At 40.6% G+C, this 19,819-nt stretch overlaps 2 protein-coding genes across 4 annotated transcripts in view; one reads left to right on the top strand and one right to left on the bottom strand.

Moving 5' to 3' along the window:
- TRPM5 (transient receptor potential cation channel subfamily M member 5) overlaps positions 1-19,819 on the top strand; it is a 116,194-nt gene that overhangs the window by 21,809 nt on the left and 74,566 nt on the right. For 2 of the 3 annotated variants that reach the window (XM_033928018.1, XM_033928017.1), the window contains exons 5-12: positions 1,745-1,911; positions 2,104-2,281; positions 3,110-3,174; positions 8,768-8,959; positions 11,011-11,113; positions 12,571-12,689; positions 16,445-16,798; positions 18,970-19,110. In XM_033928018.1, the coding sequence (XP_033783909.1) occupies positions 1,745-1,911; positions 2,104-2,281; positions 3,110-3,174; positions 8,768-8,959; positions 11,011-11,113; positions 12,571-12,689; positions 16,445-16,798; positions 18,970-19,110 (1,319 nt within the window). The remainder of the gene's footprint in view (positions 1-1,744; positions 1,912-2,103; positions 2,282-3,109; positions 3,175-8,767; positions 8,960-11,010; positions 11,114-12,570; positions 12,690-16,444; positions 16,799-18,969; positions 19,111-19,819) is intronic. The other variant, XM_033928019.1, reaches the window with a different exon arrangement.
- The window catches only part of PTDSS2 (phosphatidylserine synthase 2), a 170,583-nt gene continuing 152,151 nt past the window's right edge, over positions 1,388-19,819 (bottom strand). Inside the window, exon 13 of the mRNA XM_033928021.1 lies at positions 1,388-2,033. The gene's annotated coding sequence lies outside the window, so the exon portion shown is untranslated. The remainder of the gene's footprint in view (positions 2,034-19,819) is intronic.

Below are 19,819 nucleotides of genomic sequence, written 5' to 3'. Positions count from 1 at the left end.
TATCAGGCTAATCTAATTCACAGGAGTCTGCAGAAGTATAGGTCGCATGAGTGTAGGATATTAGCGAGGCCCAAATTCATTCAAATCTGGTAAGTGAACCATTTCGTTCAGCTGCAGTTCTTTCATATTTAGCATAAAGGCAGACTGTATTCCACCATTCAGTGTAGGATATATTGGCAAAGTCTTTCCAGTTTGCAAAAATGATTCATAGAGCCACCAAGGTTAACGATTGGATCAGTGGCACATGCTCTTGGGGTATAGATGGTTGTGATGATGTTGGACTGATAATTAATAGGGGATAAGATAAAGGAATGGAAATATCTAGTATTGATTGTATGTGCTTCCATATATTCTTCCAGTAATTTTGCAATAAAGGGCATGCATATATCACTTTCTTAGAATGCATATTATATGCACATAGGGCCAGTAGTGTAAGGAGGGTGAGAAGCACACTCCCCCACCCTCATCTCTGCCCCCCCCGCTCCTTCCCTGATCCCGCCTGCCGCGCGCCCCCCCTTTCCCCATACCTCTAGTTGAAGTCGTTACTCATGGTGATCAACCACGTGCTCCTTGCGAACACGTCAGCTCTCCCTCTGATGGCACTTCGCGGTTTTTCGACATTCTTGGGGGTTCCTGGAACGGAACCCCCACAAATATCGGGGGAGTACTGTACAGGAAGGGAGGTGGCTAATTTTTTTTAGGGATCTGGGCCCGGGACCCCCTGTGTGTTCAGTACAAAAATAAGTGCATATCCAATGTTTTAGTATTTGCTGAGTTTCATTTCTTGTGGCTCTCAGTTCAGTTTCTATTTCTATTTGTGATCCCTTATTCTGTATTTGGTAAAGGTCTATCTGTGTTTTTCTGTGTCATTGAAAGTTGTTTTATGTGCAGTGGTAATGACTGGTGAAGAGATCAGCATGTCTAAAACTGGCCCTGAGTAAATGAAATGGTAATTTCTAGAATGTCTAATGCAACTCCTGAGACATAATGATGAGCCATTGATGACCTACTTGAACTTACAACTATGTATTTGTAACTATAACCTAATTGTATTAATAGTTGTACTGATCTACCTGTACTAGCAACTCTATTGAATGTCCGTGTCAAAATGTCCACTGTAACTTCCTGGGTAACTGACCCAACCTCTTGTAATGTAATCCGACCTTGAACTGAATAGGTAAAGGCGGAATAGAAAACCTATTAACATAACGTAATACTTATCTGAGGTAGAGTTGTTCCTACCTAGATAAATGCTGCTGAATATCAGGACCAAACAACAGAAAAGAAGAAAACATGCCCTCAACATGAACCAAACAAACAAATAGCAGGGCCACATTTTTTACATTTTTACAAAGTGGTACAGAAAAAAGATTAAAATAAAGATATATTCATGCTTCAGCACCATTTTATTATTTCATCTGATTAGAAATATACTGTAACAAATTTACATTCTTATTCTGGTAGATTTCTTCAAACTTGTGGTAGTAATACACCACCTAACCACTAGTCTGCGCTATCTTTATAGGAAAATGTACTTCAGTTCACCAAAGGAGAGGCTTCCTCTGCTAGATATTTTGACCGACTTTAAATTCAGCTAGTTATTCTTATGGCAAAATCTTCATGCCGGAGAACACCAGGACATGAATGAACTCCCTTTACATCTGTCTTCTCTCTAAATATTTATTGTTGTAGGGTCCCATAAATTATTGGAAAACAAACAGAGCATACCTTGTATTTCTTGCAGGTGCCTGGCTCCTCACCAGTGGTCTGCGAGCTGGAATAACGAGACATATAGGGGAAGCAGTTCAAGATCACTCCCTGGCGAGTACTTCATCCAAAAATAAAGTTGTTGCCATAGGAATAGCTTCACTAGAAATGATTCAAAACAGGGAGGTTCTGGATAATGCAAAGGTATTCCACTTTCATCTCTAGATTCTGCACTGGAAATTTGTATTTTCTTGTTAAATATGTCACCTGCATTAATCAGTTGTGAAGTGTTCTTTCCAAGGAGTCCTCTGGCGGATATATACTATCTGCGAATTGAAAGACAGATTTATTGTTTCTAAGGCATCATGGTATTAACCATTCATATTTGTTTCCTAGGAGAGTCCTGTCTATTACAAAATTGATAATAATGCACAAGGTCCACTGTATTCTCTTGACAACAACCACTCACATTTTATCTTGGTGGATCAGATGAATGGGGATCAAGCTGATGAAACAACAAAGTTAAGGCTCAAACTGGAAAAACACATTTCAGAGCAACGCACTGGCTATGGAGGTAGATACTGGAATTATAAACTTACAACGGGGTTGGGTTGATGGTTTCATCCATGAGCTTGACTTCTGCTTCTTGGATTTATCAAACTGAAAGGGCCATTGAAGCATGAATTCGGATCCATAAACATCAGTCCAGGGTAGAAATTCCCAACATTTTTGATTATGTGGACACCTAATTTTTTTTTTTTTTTTAAACAATTTATATTCCGCATCTATGCGGATTACAAATTATTCAGGTAGTCATACATTTTTCCCTTAACTGTCCCAGCGGGCTCCCACTCTATGTACCTGGGTCAATGAGGATTAAGTGACTTGCCCAGGGTCACAAGGAGCAGTGTGGGATTTGAACCCACAACCTCATGGTGCTGAGGCTGTAGCTCTAACCACTGTACCACACACATCCCAAAATTCAGGGACTCCTGGTTCATCCTAACCCTTGGCACCAAGCCTGGCCCAATAGTTCCTCTATCCCCCTTCTCCTTTTTGTCTCCAGCAGTCTGTCCTTCTCTCCCTCCTCCAGCAAGTCCCGCCAATCTCTTTCTCTTGTCCCCACTATGCTCTCTCTCCTCCGTTCCCCTCCCTCCAGCCAGTTGCCTCCCACCTCATTCTCTCCCTAGCTAATCCCTACCAGTCTCTCTCTCTCTCTCTTCCCCCTCCAGCCAGCCGCCAGCAGTCTGTCTCTGTAGGCCAATTCCTAGCAGTCTTTCTCTCTGCCCCGCTTCAGAAGGAGCCAATCAGCAGAAGGATTCCTGCTGTGATAACTTGAGCTGCTACAGTTGAACCCTTCCATGAAATTAGGTGTTTATGGGTCACTTTTTATTTCTTACAGGATCAGGCAGCATTGAAATCCCTGTGCTTTGCTTATTGATGAATGGACGGCCACATACACTTGAGGTACATAAGCCATAGTTTGTACGATTAAAGCAAAGCAGATTAGGTTATGGAGGCAGGGTAGCTGAGGTATACTTGAGTTTCTTGGCTATAGCTACCTAGGGTGCTATACTTTAAAGCAGAAACACTGTTGCTGTTCAGTTTTCTAAGCTGTTAATTCTCTGGTGTGCTATTTTTGCTTTCTGTGATATGAAACTTCTATTTCACAGCTAATCTGTAAAAATAGCACATTTTAAAAGACATTGTTATCGAATGCATTTATGTGTGATCTCTCATTTCAACTTTTCTTCAGGGTAATATTTAGAAATAAAACCAAGGAAATAAGGTAATACCTTTTTTTATTGGACTAACTCGGTGCATTTTATGATTAGCTTTTGAAGGTAACCCTTCTTCTTCAGAAATTGTATTTAGAGACTTATTTTATGTTAGAAAAATAAGAAAGAATACTTGATTTACACAAAAAATGGTGGTGTCAGGTTGTTCTGTCTGAGCTATTTTCATTAGAGAAGTAAATATTTAAAGGGAGGTATATTTATACTTCGGAAGCAAATCAGAGAACTCTATGGGGCTCTTCCAAGCAATCTTTCTATCAAATTATTTTATGAAAATAACTTTTTTTAAAAAAAATAAGGTAAGAGGATCTTTATGTGGAAAACACTAGGATGGGGGTTAATCTTCAGAGACTGCAGGGTAAAAGTTCTCCACAAATTTTTGTGTCTGCAATCAGATTGTTGGGGCATTGAGTCCAAGCTTAAAGGAGCACAATCTTAAAATTTGCACTCTGTCACCTGCTACTGACAGCTTCACCCATCAACCAATAATCACACTGCTCAGTTTTATTGGGAATAAATATTTATCCGCAGATTTATTAATATGATCTCCTCTTAAATACAATCTGTGTCCTAAAGCATTTTGAACACACCCCCAGGGAGCTATTCGGTATCAAAACTAGCTCTTGTTAATTCTTTAAACTTGATAATATCCTCTACACATGAGCCATGGTAATGACAGGCCATGCTTCCTCTCGCAGCGGTGTTGCCTACGAGTGTTATATTTATAAAGCATTTCAACCCCTCCCCGCCTCCAGGAGCTATTTGGAATCATAATAAAAGAACATAAGGAGAACAATACTAGGTCAAACCAATCTAGCCCAGTATCCTGTTTCTATAGTGGCCAATCCAGGTCACAAGTTCCTGGCAGAAACCCAAATAGTAGTAACATTCCGGAACCCCAAAGAGGATCAAGATTCCATGCAGAATCCCAAAGAGTAGCAACATTCCTTCCTACCAGAAAGCTCGCTATTGACAGAGATAATCTGTTTCGATAATCCACCGCTAAAATGTGTTCAGGATAAACCGTTGGTAAACAGTTTAGCAACGTCGTTAAAGTTTTCAGAATCTTCCCCTCAATGTATTAACTAGCAAAGTTAAGAAGATACAGTCTCCTCTATTTACTCTTGGTGGAATTCTGCACTTGCGAGATAATGGTTCACATGAACAGTCAGGCCTAAGTCAGCACAGGAGGAAGTGATCCCCTGGGCAGCGGTTCACTTCCTCTTCTACTGCTCGTGTCTGCACAGCATGTGCTGAGTTCTCTGCGTCCTGAGAGGGTGAGGAATTCTGCACAAAATCTGCACTCAATAAATTCTATCAGGAATAATATTTATTGTTTTATGCCTTTGAACCAACTCCAACTCCTACCCCCCATCTGACACAATCCCCTAGATTCTATATATTGGGCCAAGATTTCTGCACCCAAATTTGTGCATGCTCAAGATGTGTGTACAAATGTATTGAATAACAAGCCCTTAACCACCAGTCATTGGGTACTAGCAATCAATTTTTTATCTTAATTGGCACGCATTAAAATTTGCATGCACATCTACCTGCACGTTATTCTGTAAGGCACGGAGGGGCATTTTCAATAGGACGTCTGAGTTTGGACATTTTGGGAAAGATGTCCAGAAATCCAGTAGAGAAAATGTCCATTTTTGAAGCCACAAGAGGTCAATCTTTTTTTGCAATTTTCAAATGCAAAAATGTCCAAATGAAAAATGCATAAAAACAAGCCATTGTGATGTATAAGCAACCAGCATTCTTAGCAAACTGGCCACAGACACAGCAGAGCAGAGCAGTGGCACTCTAGGGGGTAGTGCAGTGAACTTCACATTAAAAAGTCCCAGGTACACATGTCACTATAACTTTCATATATTGTATGGTGAGCAAACCCCACCCAAAATTTTCTGTACCCATCTTTACACCACAACAATAGTCTTTATTCCTTCAAGTGTCATCTTTATGTAGATACAGTAGGTTTTGGAGGACTCACCATACTATATATGCAGGTTATAGTGACATGTATACCTGGGGCTTTTTAATGTAACATTCACTGCAGTACTCCTTAGAGAGTCCCTCTGATCTGTTGAGCTGGGCACATCTGAAGCTGTAATAGAGTAGACACGCAGGATGGTATGAATAACATGAAGAAAGACCTGGCGTAGCTTGAAGAATGGTCTGAAATTTGGCAGCTAAAATTTAATGCTAAGAAATGCAAGGTCATGCATTTGGGCTGCAAAAACCCAAGGGAACGGTACAGATTAGGGAGTGAAGAGCTTATGTGCACGACAGATGAGCGGGACTTGGGTGTGATTGTATGTGATGATCTTAAGGTGGCCAAACATGTAAAAAAGATGACGGCAAAAGCTAGAAGGATGCTAGGTTGCATAGGGAGAGGTATGGCCAGTAGGAAAAATGAGTTATTGATGTCCCTGTATAAGACTTTGGTGAGACCTCATTTAGAACATTGTGTACAATTCTGAGGCCACACCTTCAAAAAGATATAAAAAGGATGGAATTGGTCCAGAGGAAGGTTCTTAAAATGGTGTTTGGTCTTCGTCATGAGGCATACGGGGACAGACTTAAACATCTCAATCTGTATACTTTGGAGGAAAGACGGGAGAGGAGAGATATGATAGAGACGTTTAAATACCTACGTAATTTAAATGCGCATGAGTCAAGTCTCTTTCATTTGAAAGGAAAATCTGCAATGAGAGGGCATAGGATGAAGTTAAGAGGGGATAAGCTCCGGAGTAATCTAAGGAAATACTTTTTTACAGAAAGGGTGGTAGATGCGTGGAACAGTATCCCGGAAGAAGTGGTGGAGACAGAGACTGTCTGAATTCAAGAGGACCTGGGATAGGGAAAAAATAAATATGAGCAAGCCCAGAGTCTGAATTGGTTAACTTAGATACTAATAAAGCTTTAAATGTTACAGATTTGCTTGAGACAACAGTATCGGACACTTCAGAAAGAGCGACGTTTTAATTTCATTAGTATTTGAGCAAGATTTGAATGTTTTGCTCAGAATATATTTCCGCACTCCACAAATATTGTTCAATGGGAAAAAAGTACATATGTGCCCAGATGTAACTAGGCAGTCGCAGGAGCGTAGGAAATTGTTTCTTGTGATAAGCCCAGAAATACTGTCTTTGGGTGGTACATTTCTTCTAGCCTACCCTTGCAAGTGTCTAATTAAATATTTAGGGTTTAAAAATGTGTTCTACTCTCCCGAACAGCTGTGAACCTTTTAAGGCCTGAAGAAGCTGGCAAGAGGGAACGTTTAGACATTTTGAATAGCAATTTAAAATAAGGGATTTAAGATGCTTAGCCAATGCCTGATGTAATCATATGAAAATTAAGTTTCTCCTTACTTTTCTTTGAATTCCTCCTTCCAGGATTGAGGTCTAAGGAGTAAAAATGTATTTCTGTTTGTTTAATATTTCTATTATGTTATTATTGTTTCCTGCTATGTTTCTGGAGCAAGAGTTTAATTCTTATATTATAATTTGAAACCTGATAAATAAAATAATAATAATTTAAAAAAAAGGGAGTGTGGCCATGGTATGTCAGGGGCATTCCAAAATGTGACCATAGTTATAGCGTGCTGCCTCAGCATTTATACCAGGTTTCAGCAGGCACAAGTCTGGCGCCTATAGCTAGGCACAGGAATCAGCGCTATGTTCTCTTCTATAAAGGATGCATGCTCTGTATAGAATAGCGCTTAACGTCCATTTTTTCTCATGCCCGTTTTTGAGATATAGCGGAATTAGAAAAGGTACAGAGAAGGGCGACAAAAATGATAAAAGGGATGGGACGACTTCCATATGAGGAAAGGCTAAAGCAGCTAGGGCTCCTCAACTTGAAGAAGAGACAGCTCAGGGGTGATATGATAAGAGGTCTATAAAACTATGAATGGAGTGGAAAGGGTAGATGTGACTCGCTTATTCATTCTTTCCAAAAATATAGGACTAGGGGACATGTGATGAAGCTACTACTAAGTAGTAGATTTAAAACAAACCAGAGAAGATATTTCTTCACACAACGTGTAATTAAAGTCTGGAATTCATTGCCAGAGAATGTGGTGAAATCAGTTAGCTTAGCGGGGTTTAAAAAAAAGTTTGGCTAATTTCCTAAAAGAAGAGAAATCTATAGGCCATTGTTGAGATGGCTTGGGGAAAATCCACTGCTTATTCCTAGGATAAGCAGCATAGAATCTGTTTTGCTATTTCGGATCTAACTAGGTGCTTGGACCTGGGTTGGCCACTGTCCTGCCTCCTTCTCCCACATAAGTTTTATGGCACCCCTGGATTCTGCTGGCATTGTTGTTCCCTGGAGCCCTTTCTTGGGTTGCACCTAATTTATCCACACACTATCCCGTCCCCCCTTCCCCCACACTGAAAGAACAGTACTGTTTATGGTGAGCTTCTATATCGCTACTAATGACTGGGGAGTCAATTCAGAGCGGTTTGCATGAGCTTCTGTAAAAGGTGTTACAATATATGGGCTCTATAAAGAGTTACAGGGGTTTCTGTAGCAGTGTTACAATACAGAGTGATTAAAACTGGCATAATTATGGCATAATCAATCATCCTACTTATGTTACCGGCACATCGATTGTCCTGCTTATTTGTATATGTTCATACCAAATCAATCGTCCTACCTATATTCACATCCAATATTAGGTTTACTCTTGCAGCTAAGTACACTATGGCCCTGTTTTACTAAGACGTGCTAATCAATTGGCGTCTATGGATGCATTAGCATTTAACGTGTGCTAATTTGATTAGCACACGCTAATCAGCGCACCTTAGTAAAACAGGGGCTATATATGTGATTTACTCCACAGCACATCCTTCTAGCTGTATTGAGTGGAACCATTCCTCAGGATGGGGTTAGGACAGGCAACACTCAAAGTTTTGCATTTTCAGACATTATTTTTGCCTTAGGCAATTCCCAAGGGGAAAAGAGCATAACCTAAAAATCCATTTCTAGACCGCAAATACCGAAGAGTGCTTTGAAAATGGTCCCCTCTACTCCTCAATTACAGTTTCCGTTGAATGAAGGCAGAGGGACAAGCCTCTGTCAAAGCATAGCTCAGTAACACCAGCGCTTTGCCAGCAAGTTACCCTGCAACTGGGCTGTTGAGGACTCCTACATGACAGACCAGAATAATATTATGTAATTAAATGTACTGTATGTACATTTCGATGCTTCAGCTATAAAGAAGATGGCAGCCTTTCTGTTTTGCTCCCTAACAGAGAATTCACAAAGGTTTGGAGAACTCAGCTCCCTGGGTCATCGTGGCTGGATCTGGAGGCGTTGCCGATATCTTAGCAGAGTTAATGAACGAACCTCATCTTGTTGTACCAGAAGTAGTTGAAAAGCAATTCAAGGAAAAATTTGCTAAACAAAATTTCTCTTGGGAAAACATATTGCGATGGACAACAATTGTAAGAGAATTTAATCAGTGTTCCTATCTCTCTCCACTTGTTCTTTATCGATGCATATCATCATTACTGCCTTTGCTCACAGTCACATTCTCTTCTCTATGTCCCATACACCAGACAAGCAAATACAGAATTGTTTGTTCTTTTTTTTGGCGCCATTTGGGTTTTTAAGCTCATTTGGAATGGCCTCTTCTGAATTATAATGCCACAAGTCTTTGTGCTAAATTACCCAGTGGGTGTCTTCTATTGTTATATTCCCTTCCTAACTTAGCTAAGCTAATACTAAAACCATAACTATACCCATAACCAAGCCTGTCTTTCAGTCAGGCCAATGAACTTGTGGCTCCTTTCAGAATCCGAATAAAAATAGTTCCTAAGTCAGGCCATTGGATGTCGCTGTTGAGCAATGGCTGAAAATTGTAGGCTATGAATGCTGCCTATAAAACATCTCTATTCAGACTAAGGAACAGAAGTTATAGGAGGGAATATCATGACAAGGGGAGGGGAGAAAAGGAGCTCTTGACAGAGAAAGAAGGATGCTAATGAACAGGGGTAGAATACAAGAGGGCCTGGGATAGGCACGTGGGATCTCTCGGAAAGAGAAAAAGATAATGGTTACTGTGGATGGGCAGACTAGATGGACCATTTGGCCTTTATCTGCCATCATGTTTCTATGTAACAGAATTTTGTTGCTGCTGCTGAGGTAGATGTGGAGAAGTAAATTTCAACAATGATTACAATAAGTAGGAACCTCTCAAAAGCAGATAGATTTCAACTTACACCAATATAAAAGAACTGCTCAGAGCACTGCAGATTGTCTTCACTAGTGTATTTTGGATTTAGCGTCTACCAGCCAAGTGTTCCCTGAGGAAGGCATCCACTATACGCCAAAGCTGGGAGCCCTAGACAAAAGAAAAAACCTCAGGTTATTGGTGAGCATTCAGTAGCTCAGCCACCATTATCGGCATAAAAATCTTTCATCTGAGTGACAAGCGCTATGACGGTGTATTATGATTGGTAGCAGTCACCTATAATTTGCTGAGATGCTAATCTGAAAATCTAACACAGAAGGAAAGACCATGCCACAGTGAGTATGAAATTAATTCTTTTTGTGTTCACAGCATTTTTGCTATTAAAGCTTGGTGCTAGTCACTCAGATGAAAGTTTTTTATGCCGATGTTGTGGATGGTAGTGGCTGAGCTTGTGTATGCTCACCAATAATCTGAGCAGTGGTTGTCAACCCTGTCCTGGAGGACAACCAGACAGGCGGGTTTTCAGGATAGTCCTAATGAATATGCCTGAGAGAGATTTGCATGTAATGGAGATGACAGGCATGCAAATCTGCCCCTTGCATATTCACTGGCTGGAATGTTGCTACTCTTTGGGTTTTGGCCAGGTACTAATGACCTGGATTGGCCACCCTGAGAACAAGCTACTGGGCTAGATGGACCTTTGGTCTGACCCAGTATGGCTAGTCTTATGCTCTTATATGTGCCAAGTATAGGACAATCAAGCATTGTGATATCACTTATGAGGTTGGCTCTGGAATGTTGCTTCTCTTTGGGTTTTGGCCAGGTACTAGGGACCTGGATTGGCCACTGTGAGAACGGGCTACTGGGCTGACCCAGTAAGACATGTTCGTATGGTCCTCCAGGACAGGGTTGGGAAGCACTGGTCTAGAGTGTTCAACTTGGCTATCCAGTAGAGAGTTGAATTTTGGTATTTATTTATTTATTTTAAAATTTTCTATACCATTTAAAACTAAACGGTTTACATAATTTACATACATAATTTTGTAAAAATATGATAAAAGCAGACACATAATCATCAGAAATCATATCTACAAATTAATACCATAGCTTATATAATGAGAATCATGAATAACTCATCAATTGTGCTGACTCACTAGTGCACATTTGAAAATCTGGTCAGAAATATGTTGCTCAATATTTCTATATAAGCTGACCAAGAAACAACAGTAGCAGCTGCATGGGATGCACTTTGAATAAATATAACAAAGCAGAAGAGTTGCTAATTTAATTTATATCTTCTAGATTCAGAACATCATTGCTCAACAGCATCTTCTAACCGTGCATAATTTTGAGCAAGAAGGCTCTGAAGAACTGGACACAGTTATTCTGAAAGCTCTGGTCAAAGGTGGGAGCTGTTTTCCTGAGGGTCCTAGAACAGCTGTACATATTTGTAGCACAAAAGTAGCAAAATTACGACCAATGAAAACAGGGAGGAAGGGCGAAGTTTCAGGGTGACGCAAAGTGTTTCCGCTTCTACCACCGGCAAAGTCAGGCTCATCTGTGTGAGATTCTCAAGGGGCCTTTTACTAAACTGCAGTAGGGGTGATGTGCTAATTTTTGGTAATGGCCACATGCTAATAGCAACATTAAAATTTTTAAAAAGACAGGGGGCGACAAAGACTTTTGCAGATATAAAACCATAATAGGCAAGAACTACAATTTCAAGGATAAAAGATAACAATTTAAGGGAAAAACAGTAGGAGGGTAAATAAAAATAAAATCATTCTAAGTCGCCCTTAAAAGGCCAGTTAAATCTCAAAGACATCGATGAAAAGAAATGTCAAACCAAAGCGGTTTACAAAAATAAAAACAATGGGTTAAAAAATAATACTAGAACAAACAAGGTAAAAAGACCAAAACAATAGACAGATAAAAACAAATTTTCCTTTTCCTTTGATGTGATTTTTTTCTAAGTGTTATTCAGCCCCAATAATGTGGACTTGATAAATACTTTGTTTGGAGTAATTTTATTTTGAAATAAATGGGTTTGCAGGGAAGGGATAAGTTGCAATATTTGTTAGGGAGAAAAAAAACCCCAAAAGGGAAATAACAAAAGGTTAAAGGGTAAAAGAACATAAGAGCATTAAAGTTCACATTTTTACAAGATGAATAGATCTGTTATGACCCACATTCACATGCCTTTCTGAAATAATAAGCTTTGAGTTGTGACTTGAAAGTCTTGAGGGATTTTTCTGACCTTAAATAAAGAGGTAGTGAATTCCAGAGGCTTGGGGGTCATTACCGAGAAGCTGGAATCACGATTAGTGTCTAGAAACATTTGTTTAAGGGAAGGCACAGATAGCAAATCCTGAGAAGAAGAACGAAGGCCCCTTGTTGGCGTGTATGGAATGAAATGATTAAACAGAAATAAGGGAAGCCCGATAGACCAAATTTGAAATGTAAGGACATTATATTTAAATGGGATCTTGTAGGCTATAGGAAGCACATGTTCAGTTTTGAGTAATGGGGTTATATGATCAAATTTTGAATGACGGTAAAGAAGCCAGAGTGCCATATTTTGAACGAGCTGGAGACAAATAGGCCCCTTCCCCACATCTTCATAGGATTACATGAAACAAATATTTTCCTTTCCCTTTGTAACAAGGGAAGAATAATTAAGGATAGGTCTGAACGAGAACACTTCTTACGAGAGGAAGATCCCAGATTCTCAGATGTTGGTACAGAACTAGATAAAGAGAGAAAGGTCCTTTCAGAGTTGTCAGGGCAGAGCTTAAGTGGAGTGGAGGGAGAGCATTAGTTTGGCAGTAGAACAACTTTATGTTTGTGACTTGTTTCTCATAGCTTGTAAAAGTCAAAGCCAGGAAGCTCAGGAATACCTGGATGAATTGAAGCTTGCTGTGGCGTGGAACAGAGTAGATATTGCAAAAAGTGAAATCTTCAATGGAGATGTTGAATGGAGGGTAAGTGACTTTATGATGCTAGATTTTCCTTTATTTGATTCATTTGGACAGTAAACTCTACCAATCTGGGAGTAATCAAAAATGTTTATTTTCTCACAATACATTTTCTCATATATTTTAATGTAAAACCTTTCACTCACTGAGAGACAAAGAGAGAAGACAGATGAGAGAGAGAGAGAGAGACGTTCTAGATGATATTCAAGTTTCAAGTTTATTTAAAAAATTTGTTGTACACGCAATGTCAAATATTTCAATGCGTATGACAATTTAAAAATAGGAGACAAAAATAGAACAATTGTATACAAATAAACATACAGTATTTATGTACAAATAATAACCGATACAAAAGGAGAGGGGAGTGAACTACAATCTTTAAAGAAAATAAAGAAACATTTAGGGAAAGAACATCTGGAGGGTAACAAAGAATAATCATGAAGGTAAAGAAGATTTTGACCTATACATAAGGTCTGATTGAAATTAGGTATTAGAGCATACGCATTAATGATAAATGAATTATCCTATCTATGTCTCAAATGCGTCCTTATACAAGCAACTTTTTAAAGAGGTTTTGAATTTTTCTAGTGAGGATTCATGACATAAGTAAATTGATAGGTTGTTCCAGAGCTGGAGTGCTATAACCAAAAAAATAGTAGATCTCCTAGTACCTATTACTTTTAAAGAAGGGATAGTCAGCAAATGCTGTTCTGTTGATCTAAATGTCCTAAATGAAGAATATGGTATCAGAAGACGATCCAGAAATATTGGTGCGTTAGTTTGATGGATTTTAAAGGTTATCAGTGCGATTTTATGTTATTCTATGCGAGATTGGTAACCAGTGTGCTTTTTGAAGAAGAGGTGTGACATGATCATATTTTTTTTGAATTAGTAATAATTTTTATTGATGTATTTTGTATAATTTGTAGTCTTCTTATTTCTTTCTGGGTTATACCATGATACAATGTGTTGCAATAATCAAGCCTAGAAATGATTAAAGAATGAATGAGAATGTTAAGAGCTTCTGGTTTTAAGACTTTTGATAAAGATCTAATAAGACGTAGCTTATAGAAACAATTTTTAACCACTGAACTAATCTGATCATGAAAAGAAAGTTCTTGATCTAGTAACACTCCCAGTATTTTCGTTGTTGTTACTGTTTGGAGTGGGGAGTTATCTAAGAAGGGAGATAGGTTCAAAACGAATGCAAGGAAGTTTTTCTTTACCCAGAGGGTCGTGGATACTTGGAATGCGCTACCGGAGGAAGTGATCAGGCAGAGTACGGTACAGGGATTCAAACAGAGACTGGATGGATTCCTGAGGGATAAAGGGATCGTGGGATACTGAGAGAGGTGCTGGGATGTACCTTTCCAAAGTAATCTAATCTAATACAAGGTTTCTGAATCGCTCTCAGTGGCGTAGTAAGGAAGGGAGGGGGCTGGGGGCCAGTCTTCCCCAGGTGCTGTTTTCATAGGGGCATGGCACCCGTCCTCTCCGGTTCCTTCCCTGCCCCTCCACTGCTGCACACCGTACCATTGTAAAGTTTCTGGCAGTGAGCAGCAACCCCTAACCTGCTGTCCCACCTGCATCAGCTCTTCTTCTGACGTCACTTCCTGGACATGCGCCCAGGAAGTGACATCAGAGGGAGAGCCCACACAGGCAAGACAGCATATTAGGGGGAAGGGAAGCGGCACGTGCCTGTGACAGTGGGGGGGGGGGAGGGGGGAAGAAGTTCATTGTGATTTACATCAAAAAGAAGCTATAATAATTCTATGAGAAAATACAATTCCTTGGATAAAAGATGTCCTTACAATTCTTTAAAAGTACTGACTTTACAATCTATCATATAAAAATGTTTCTGTCCTTATTTGTAAAGGTAAATCATTCCCAATAACAATAGCAGCATATGTAAAAGAAGAGTTAAATTGATTAAAACGTATACCTCCTAAAAGGGGGAAACTGCAATAAAAATGTATTACTTAGTCTATTAGATGAATAATGCAAATGTGAAAAGAACACAGTGAGATGATCGGAAGCCTCTGCCTGTATAATATGATGAATAGGACAAACAGTTTAAACTCTACATTTCTCTAGAGGCAGTCAATGAAGTTTCTTATAAAATATAGGAACACTATGTTTAGACCATATAACAACCTCACTGCAGTATTTTGAATCAGCTGCAATTTTTTTAACCATTTTTGAGTTTAAGTTCAAATACAAAGAATTACCGTATTTTCTCGCATATAACGCGCGCGTTATATGTGGTTTTTACAAACCGCGCATACCCTTGCATGTTATACGCGTGAGCGCGTTGTACAAAAATTTTTTTACATAGTTTCCCCCCCCCCCCCCGACGCCCGATTCATCACCCGGAAGAAGCGCTCGCACTCCCACCCCGAAGGACCGCTCGCACCCCCACCCGAAGGACCGCTCGCACCCCCACAGCCTCCCCCCCTCCCCCATGGAGAAGCTGTCTACCTTGTTTCCGGATGCCAGCCCAGCTGCTTCCTCTGCCGGTGGTCCTGCCCCTTCTCAGAGCCCTGTGCTGCGCTACTTCCTCTTCAGGCGGTCCCGCCCTTTCTCTGATGTCAGAGAAAGGGTGGGACCGCCAGCAGAGAAAACAGCTGGGCTCACTGGCATCTGGAAACAAGGTAGACTGCTTCTCCATGGGGGAGGGGGGTGAGGCTGTGGGGGTGCGAGCGGTTCTTCGGGTAGGGGTGCGAGCGCTCCTTCGGGGTGGGAGTGCGAGCGCTCCTTCGGGGTGGGAGTGCGAGCGCTCCTTCGGGGTGGGGGTGCGGGTGCGTGCGAGCGGTTCTTCGGGGTGGGGGTGCGAGCGGTCCTGCGGGGGGGGGTGAATCGGACGTCGGGGGGGCATCAGGCTTTCAGGGTAGGGACAGGACTTCAAGGAGGAAAGGAGAGTCGGGGCGGGCGAAAACAGAGTCGGGGTCTCCAGAGGAGAGTCGGGGCGGGCGAAAGGAGAGTCAGGCAGCATGCGCGGTATACGGGTGTGCGCGGTATATAAAAATTTATATACATAAATATGTGTTTTTTGCGCGCTATACCCGTGTGCGCGTTTTACACGGGTGCGCGTTATCTATGTGAAAATACGGTACAATAATTGAGTCCCAGCAGAACACAAATTTTTACCAGTTTTAATGAAAGTATAAATATGTTTTGTATTCTGGCCACTGTTTGAACCTGGATGCTGGCTAGAGGAACGCTCAGTCTGCCCCAGTAAGTCAACTCTTAAGTTCTAAATGTGCAAAGAAATCACAGTTGAGCCTTAAACTATATTTCCAGGCAGTGGCGTAGCAAGGGTGAGAGGCGCCCCGCCCCTGCCCTCTTCTCCACCCCTCCCACCTCCACACGCTCCTTCCCCGCCCCCTTCTGCTGCGTGTGCTACTTTCTTTCCCCCGTTCCTCTGTAACCCTCAAGCTGCTGTCATGCCAGTGTCAGCTCTTCCTCTGACGTCACTTCCTAGACGTGGGTCCAGGAAGTGACGTCAGTTCATGCAGTCTATAAAACTGATATTAACGAACCAGCCAAACCATTTATGTGAAATAACCATTTTTAAACAACCCCCTCTCCCTTGATTTATTAAATTTGGATATTATAAATGGAAGACCAGCCATTATTATAAGCATTCGTCTGCTGGATTCAGCATGTAAGTTTGCTTTTGTGTCTGAGTAACCCCTTCAGTAATTCTATTTTTCTACATAGATAATTAATTTGATTTTTGTTTTTTTTTTGTATGAGTTTAGCCTCGTGATCTGGAAGAAGTCCTGATGGATGCTCTGGTGAATGATAAACCAGATTTTGTGAAGCTGTTTATCGACAACGGAGCCAACATGTATGACTTCCTTACCTATGGACGGCTTCAGGACCTCTACTGCTCTATCTCTCACAAATGTCTCCTGTATGAACTCTTATTGAAGAAGCATGAAGAGCACAAAATGCCCTGTGCGGGGCTTGGAAATTATCAGCAACAGAAAGAACTGCTAGAGATGAGACCCATCTTTACGCTCTATGATGTTTCAAGAGTTGTCAAGGATTTTCTCCATGATGCCTGCAAGGGGTTCTATCAAGACATTAAACAAGGCACCAAGCACAAGCATGTGAGTGGTGAATTTCTTCCAAAGACTAAAGTAGAAATAATGGTCAGCAAGCCAATTATAGGCCATATTGGACCAACACAATATATCTGTTATCTAGCTTTTGAGAACTATGACCTCTTTATGAGGTCAGTAAACAATAGTTCACAAATTCGACAATAACCCTTAAATTCAAAGTTGGGCATGCAGTTTTAGGCATACTGTAGATCACAGATACATGTGTAAAGTAATTAGCTAAACTGGTGGTAATAACATAATAGTTACTCTACTGGGATAGATCAAAGCCCAGTATCCTGTTTCCAACAGTGACCAACCCAGGCCCCATTTACCTGGCAGAACCTCAAATAGAAGCAACATTCCAGAGCTCAGATTGTGATGTCATAATGCCTCATTCCACCAATGCCTAAGAGCCAACCTCATCAGTGATGTCACAATGGCTTGATTGGCCTATCCTTGGCTCACCTAAGAACATAAGAATTGCCATACTGGGACAGACCGAAGGTTCATCAAGCCCAGGATCCTGTTTTCAACAGTGGCCAACCCAGGTCATAATTGACCTTAACAAGCACTAATTGGCACTAGTTACTGATTATGTGTGTATCTGCTCTGTGCTCCTATTCTATAACTTGCATGTCTAATTCATTTCATTTATTAAGATTTAGAAAACCACCTTAAAAAAACATATAAAAGACCAATTTCAAAGGGAAGGGCATAGATGGATTATGGGCATTCCCAGGATTTAGGCGTGAAGTTATTTCCATTTTTGTTCATGACAATAGTTAGGCACCTAACTAGTAAATTGACTTCAATAATGAGCTTTAACAAGCTCTTAACAAGCTCATAATTGGAAAAAAAATAAAAGCTTATCTTCTTAGGCGTGATCTACAAAAGATAGGCGCCTATTGCAGGGGTAGGCAATTCCAGTCCTCGAGAGCCGGAGCCAGGTCAGGTTTTCAGGATCTCCACAATGAATATGTATAGATGGATTTGCATGCACTGCCTCCTTGAGCTGCAAATCTATTTCATGCATGTTTATTGTGGCGATCCTGAAAACCTGACTTGGCTCCGGCTCTCGAGGACCAGAATTGCCTACCCCTGGTCTATTGCATTGCCCCTATCAGTGCCTAACACTAAAGCAGGCGTGTTTAGGAGGTGAAGAAAGACTTAGGTGCCACTAGGTGTGATTCTCTAAAGAATTTAGGTGGCTATAATGCAGGGCTTTAAAACCCTGGCCTACATTACAGGCATCTAAATTTTAAGTTAGGTCTGATTCTGTAATGGGCGCCTAAGTGTGACTGACATGCAATAGGCACCTAACTTTAGTGGCTTATCTTTTTTAAGTGCCAGTTAGAGAATTTGGTCCAACATTTACACCAGCCTTTGACGGACATAAATGCTCACACCTAAAGTTAGATACAAAAATGACATACGCTAGTACGTATTCTATAAAGGCAGTTGTATATGAAACTTCCATTTTAGAAGTTACAACTTAGTGAAAATCATCCGGGCGCCTTACTTTGGGTGCCCTATACAGAATTATGCCCTAGGGGGAGTCTGTATTAGGTTTGTTTTGGCGCCTAAAATTTTGTGCGTACAAGTTGCTTGTACATATGTATACCTTCAAATTAATGCACTTACAGCTGATGGCATGCTTCATGTCGTGACTTGGAAGTTAATCAAATCCACTCAAAAAACATTCATTAAAAAATTCAAAATTAAAATACTGATACAGAGATTAGTCTATCCACTAGTTCACACGATGGAGGAAAACACCTTAGTGTCTAAGGATATAATAAATGTAATATCTACAGGACCTAACCTAACTTCAAAATATTTAAATTTGAAGCAGGAGGCACATCCTTGGTCCGAAAAACTCTACCATTAATTACGTGGATTTCTTCCTTTTCAATCTTATCAGTTTTAGCACAAAAAATTGTAAGCCAAAATTTTTTTTAATTATCTTTGGATAATTAATAATCTTTGGACTGAAAATCTCTGCTAACCAGCTATGTTTCTGAACTTCCTTAACTCCGCCTCTGCCTTAACTCCGCCCACACTGAACGAACATCATAGCTCAAAGCGGTTTACAAAGATACATTCAGAAAAGTAATAAAAAGAAAACAAAAGCATATAAAAACATTCTTTTTGATAACTCAAATATGTTTTCTTTCTAGGATAAAAGGAATAAGAAACGTCTCAGTGGGCAGAAATGGCACCTGGATCTGAGCCAGAAGAGCGAGAATCCATGGAGAGATTTATTTTTGTGGGCAGTGCTTCAGAACCGACAGAAAATGGCCACATACTTTTGGGCAATGGTGAGTCTGTCACAGGCAAAAAGGCGCAGAATGATCCACTATATTGTCATCACAAAATTAGCAACCAAACCAGAACAATCCAAAGAATGATCGACTGTGGGGGTCTTTTACTAAGGTGAGGTGCTAAAGCGTCCATTACATTCTATATTCTATGTGCCTTAGTAAAAGACCCCCCTAAATTAATTAAACACATTAAAAATGAACACCTTTTGTGCAGTTTAGAAAATTATTGGGTGTATTCAGACAGAAAAGAAAACCATGCATATATGAGTTAAAGAGCACTAGTTGGTTTGGTATATAAGAGAGGTTTAACTCTAACTTGTCAATTCATGTTATTTTTGTCTTAGGACGATAACTCATGCATAATGCAGCAAAAATGGCCTAATGTGATAAATACTAAAGTGTTCTCCATTAAGTTTGGCATATTCACGGGCTATCCATGTACTAAATATTTTGGGAGGGACATGGCAGGGGTAGTTAGTCCATCGACTTTGCAGGGGCGTAGTCAGATACCCAATTTTGGGTGGGCCTGGATGCAAGTTGAGTGAGCAGATCTCTCCCTCTCCTTTCCGGATGATTCAGCTCCCGCCCCTGGCACTCCCGCTCCTCTTTCACCTGAGCAATGTGATACCCCTCCCCCCCTGGCACCTCAATGTCTCAAGTCTGCTGCTGCCATACCTTTTAGCGAGCCGATCTTCGTCATCAACGT

Source organism: Geotrypetes seraphini, chromosome 19 (genome assembly GCF_902459505.1).
Source record: "Geotrypetes seraphini chromosome 19, aGeoSer1.1, whole genome shotgun sequence".
In the NCBI taxonomy this organism is placed as follows: Eukaryota; Metazoa; Chordata; class Amphibia; order Gymnophiona; family Dermophiidae; genus Geotrypetes; species Geotrypetes seraphini.
The sequence above is the reverse complement of the archived record's forward strand: the minus strand, read 5'-3'. Positions and strand labels throughout refer to the sequence as shown.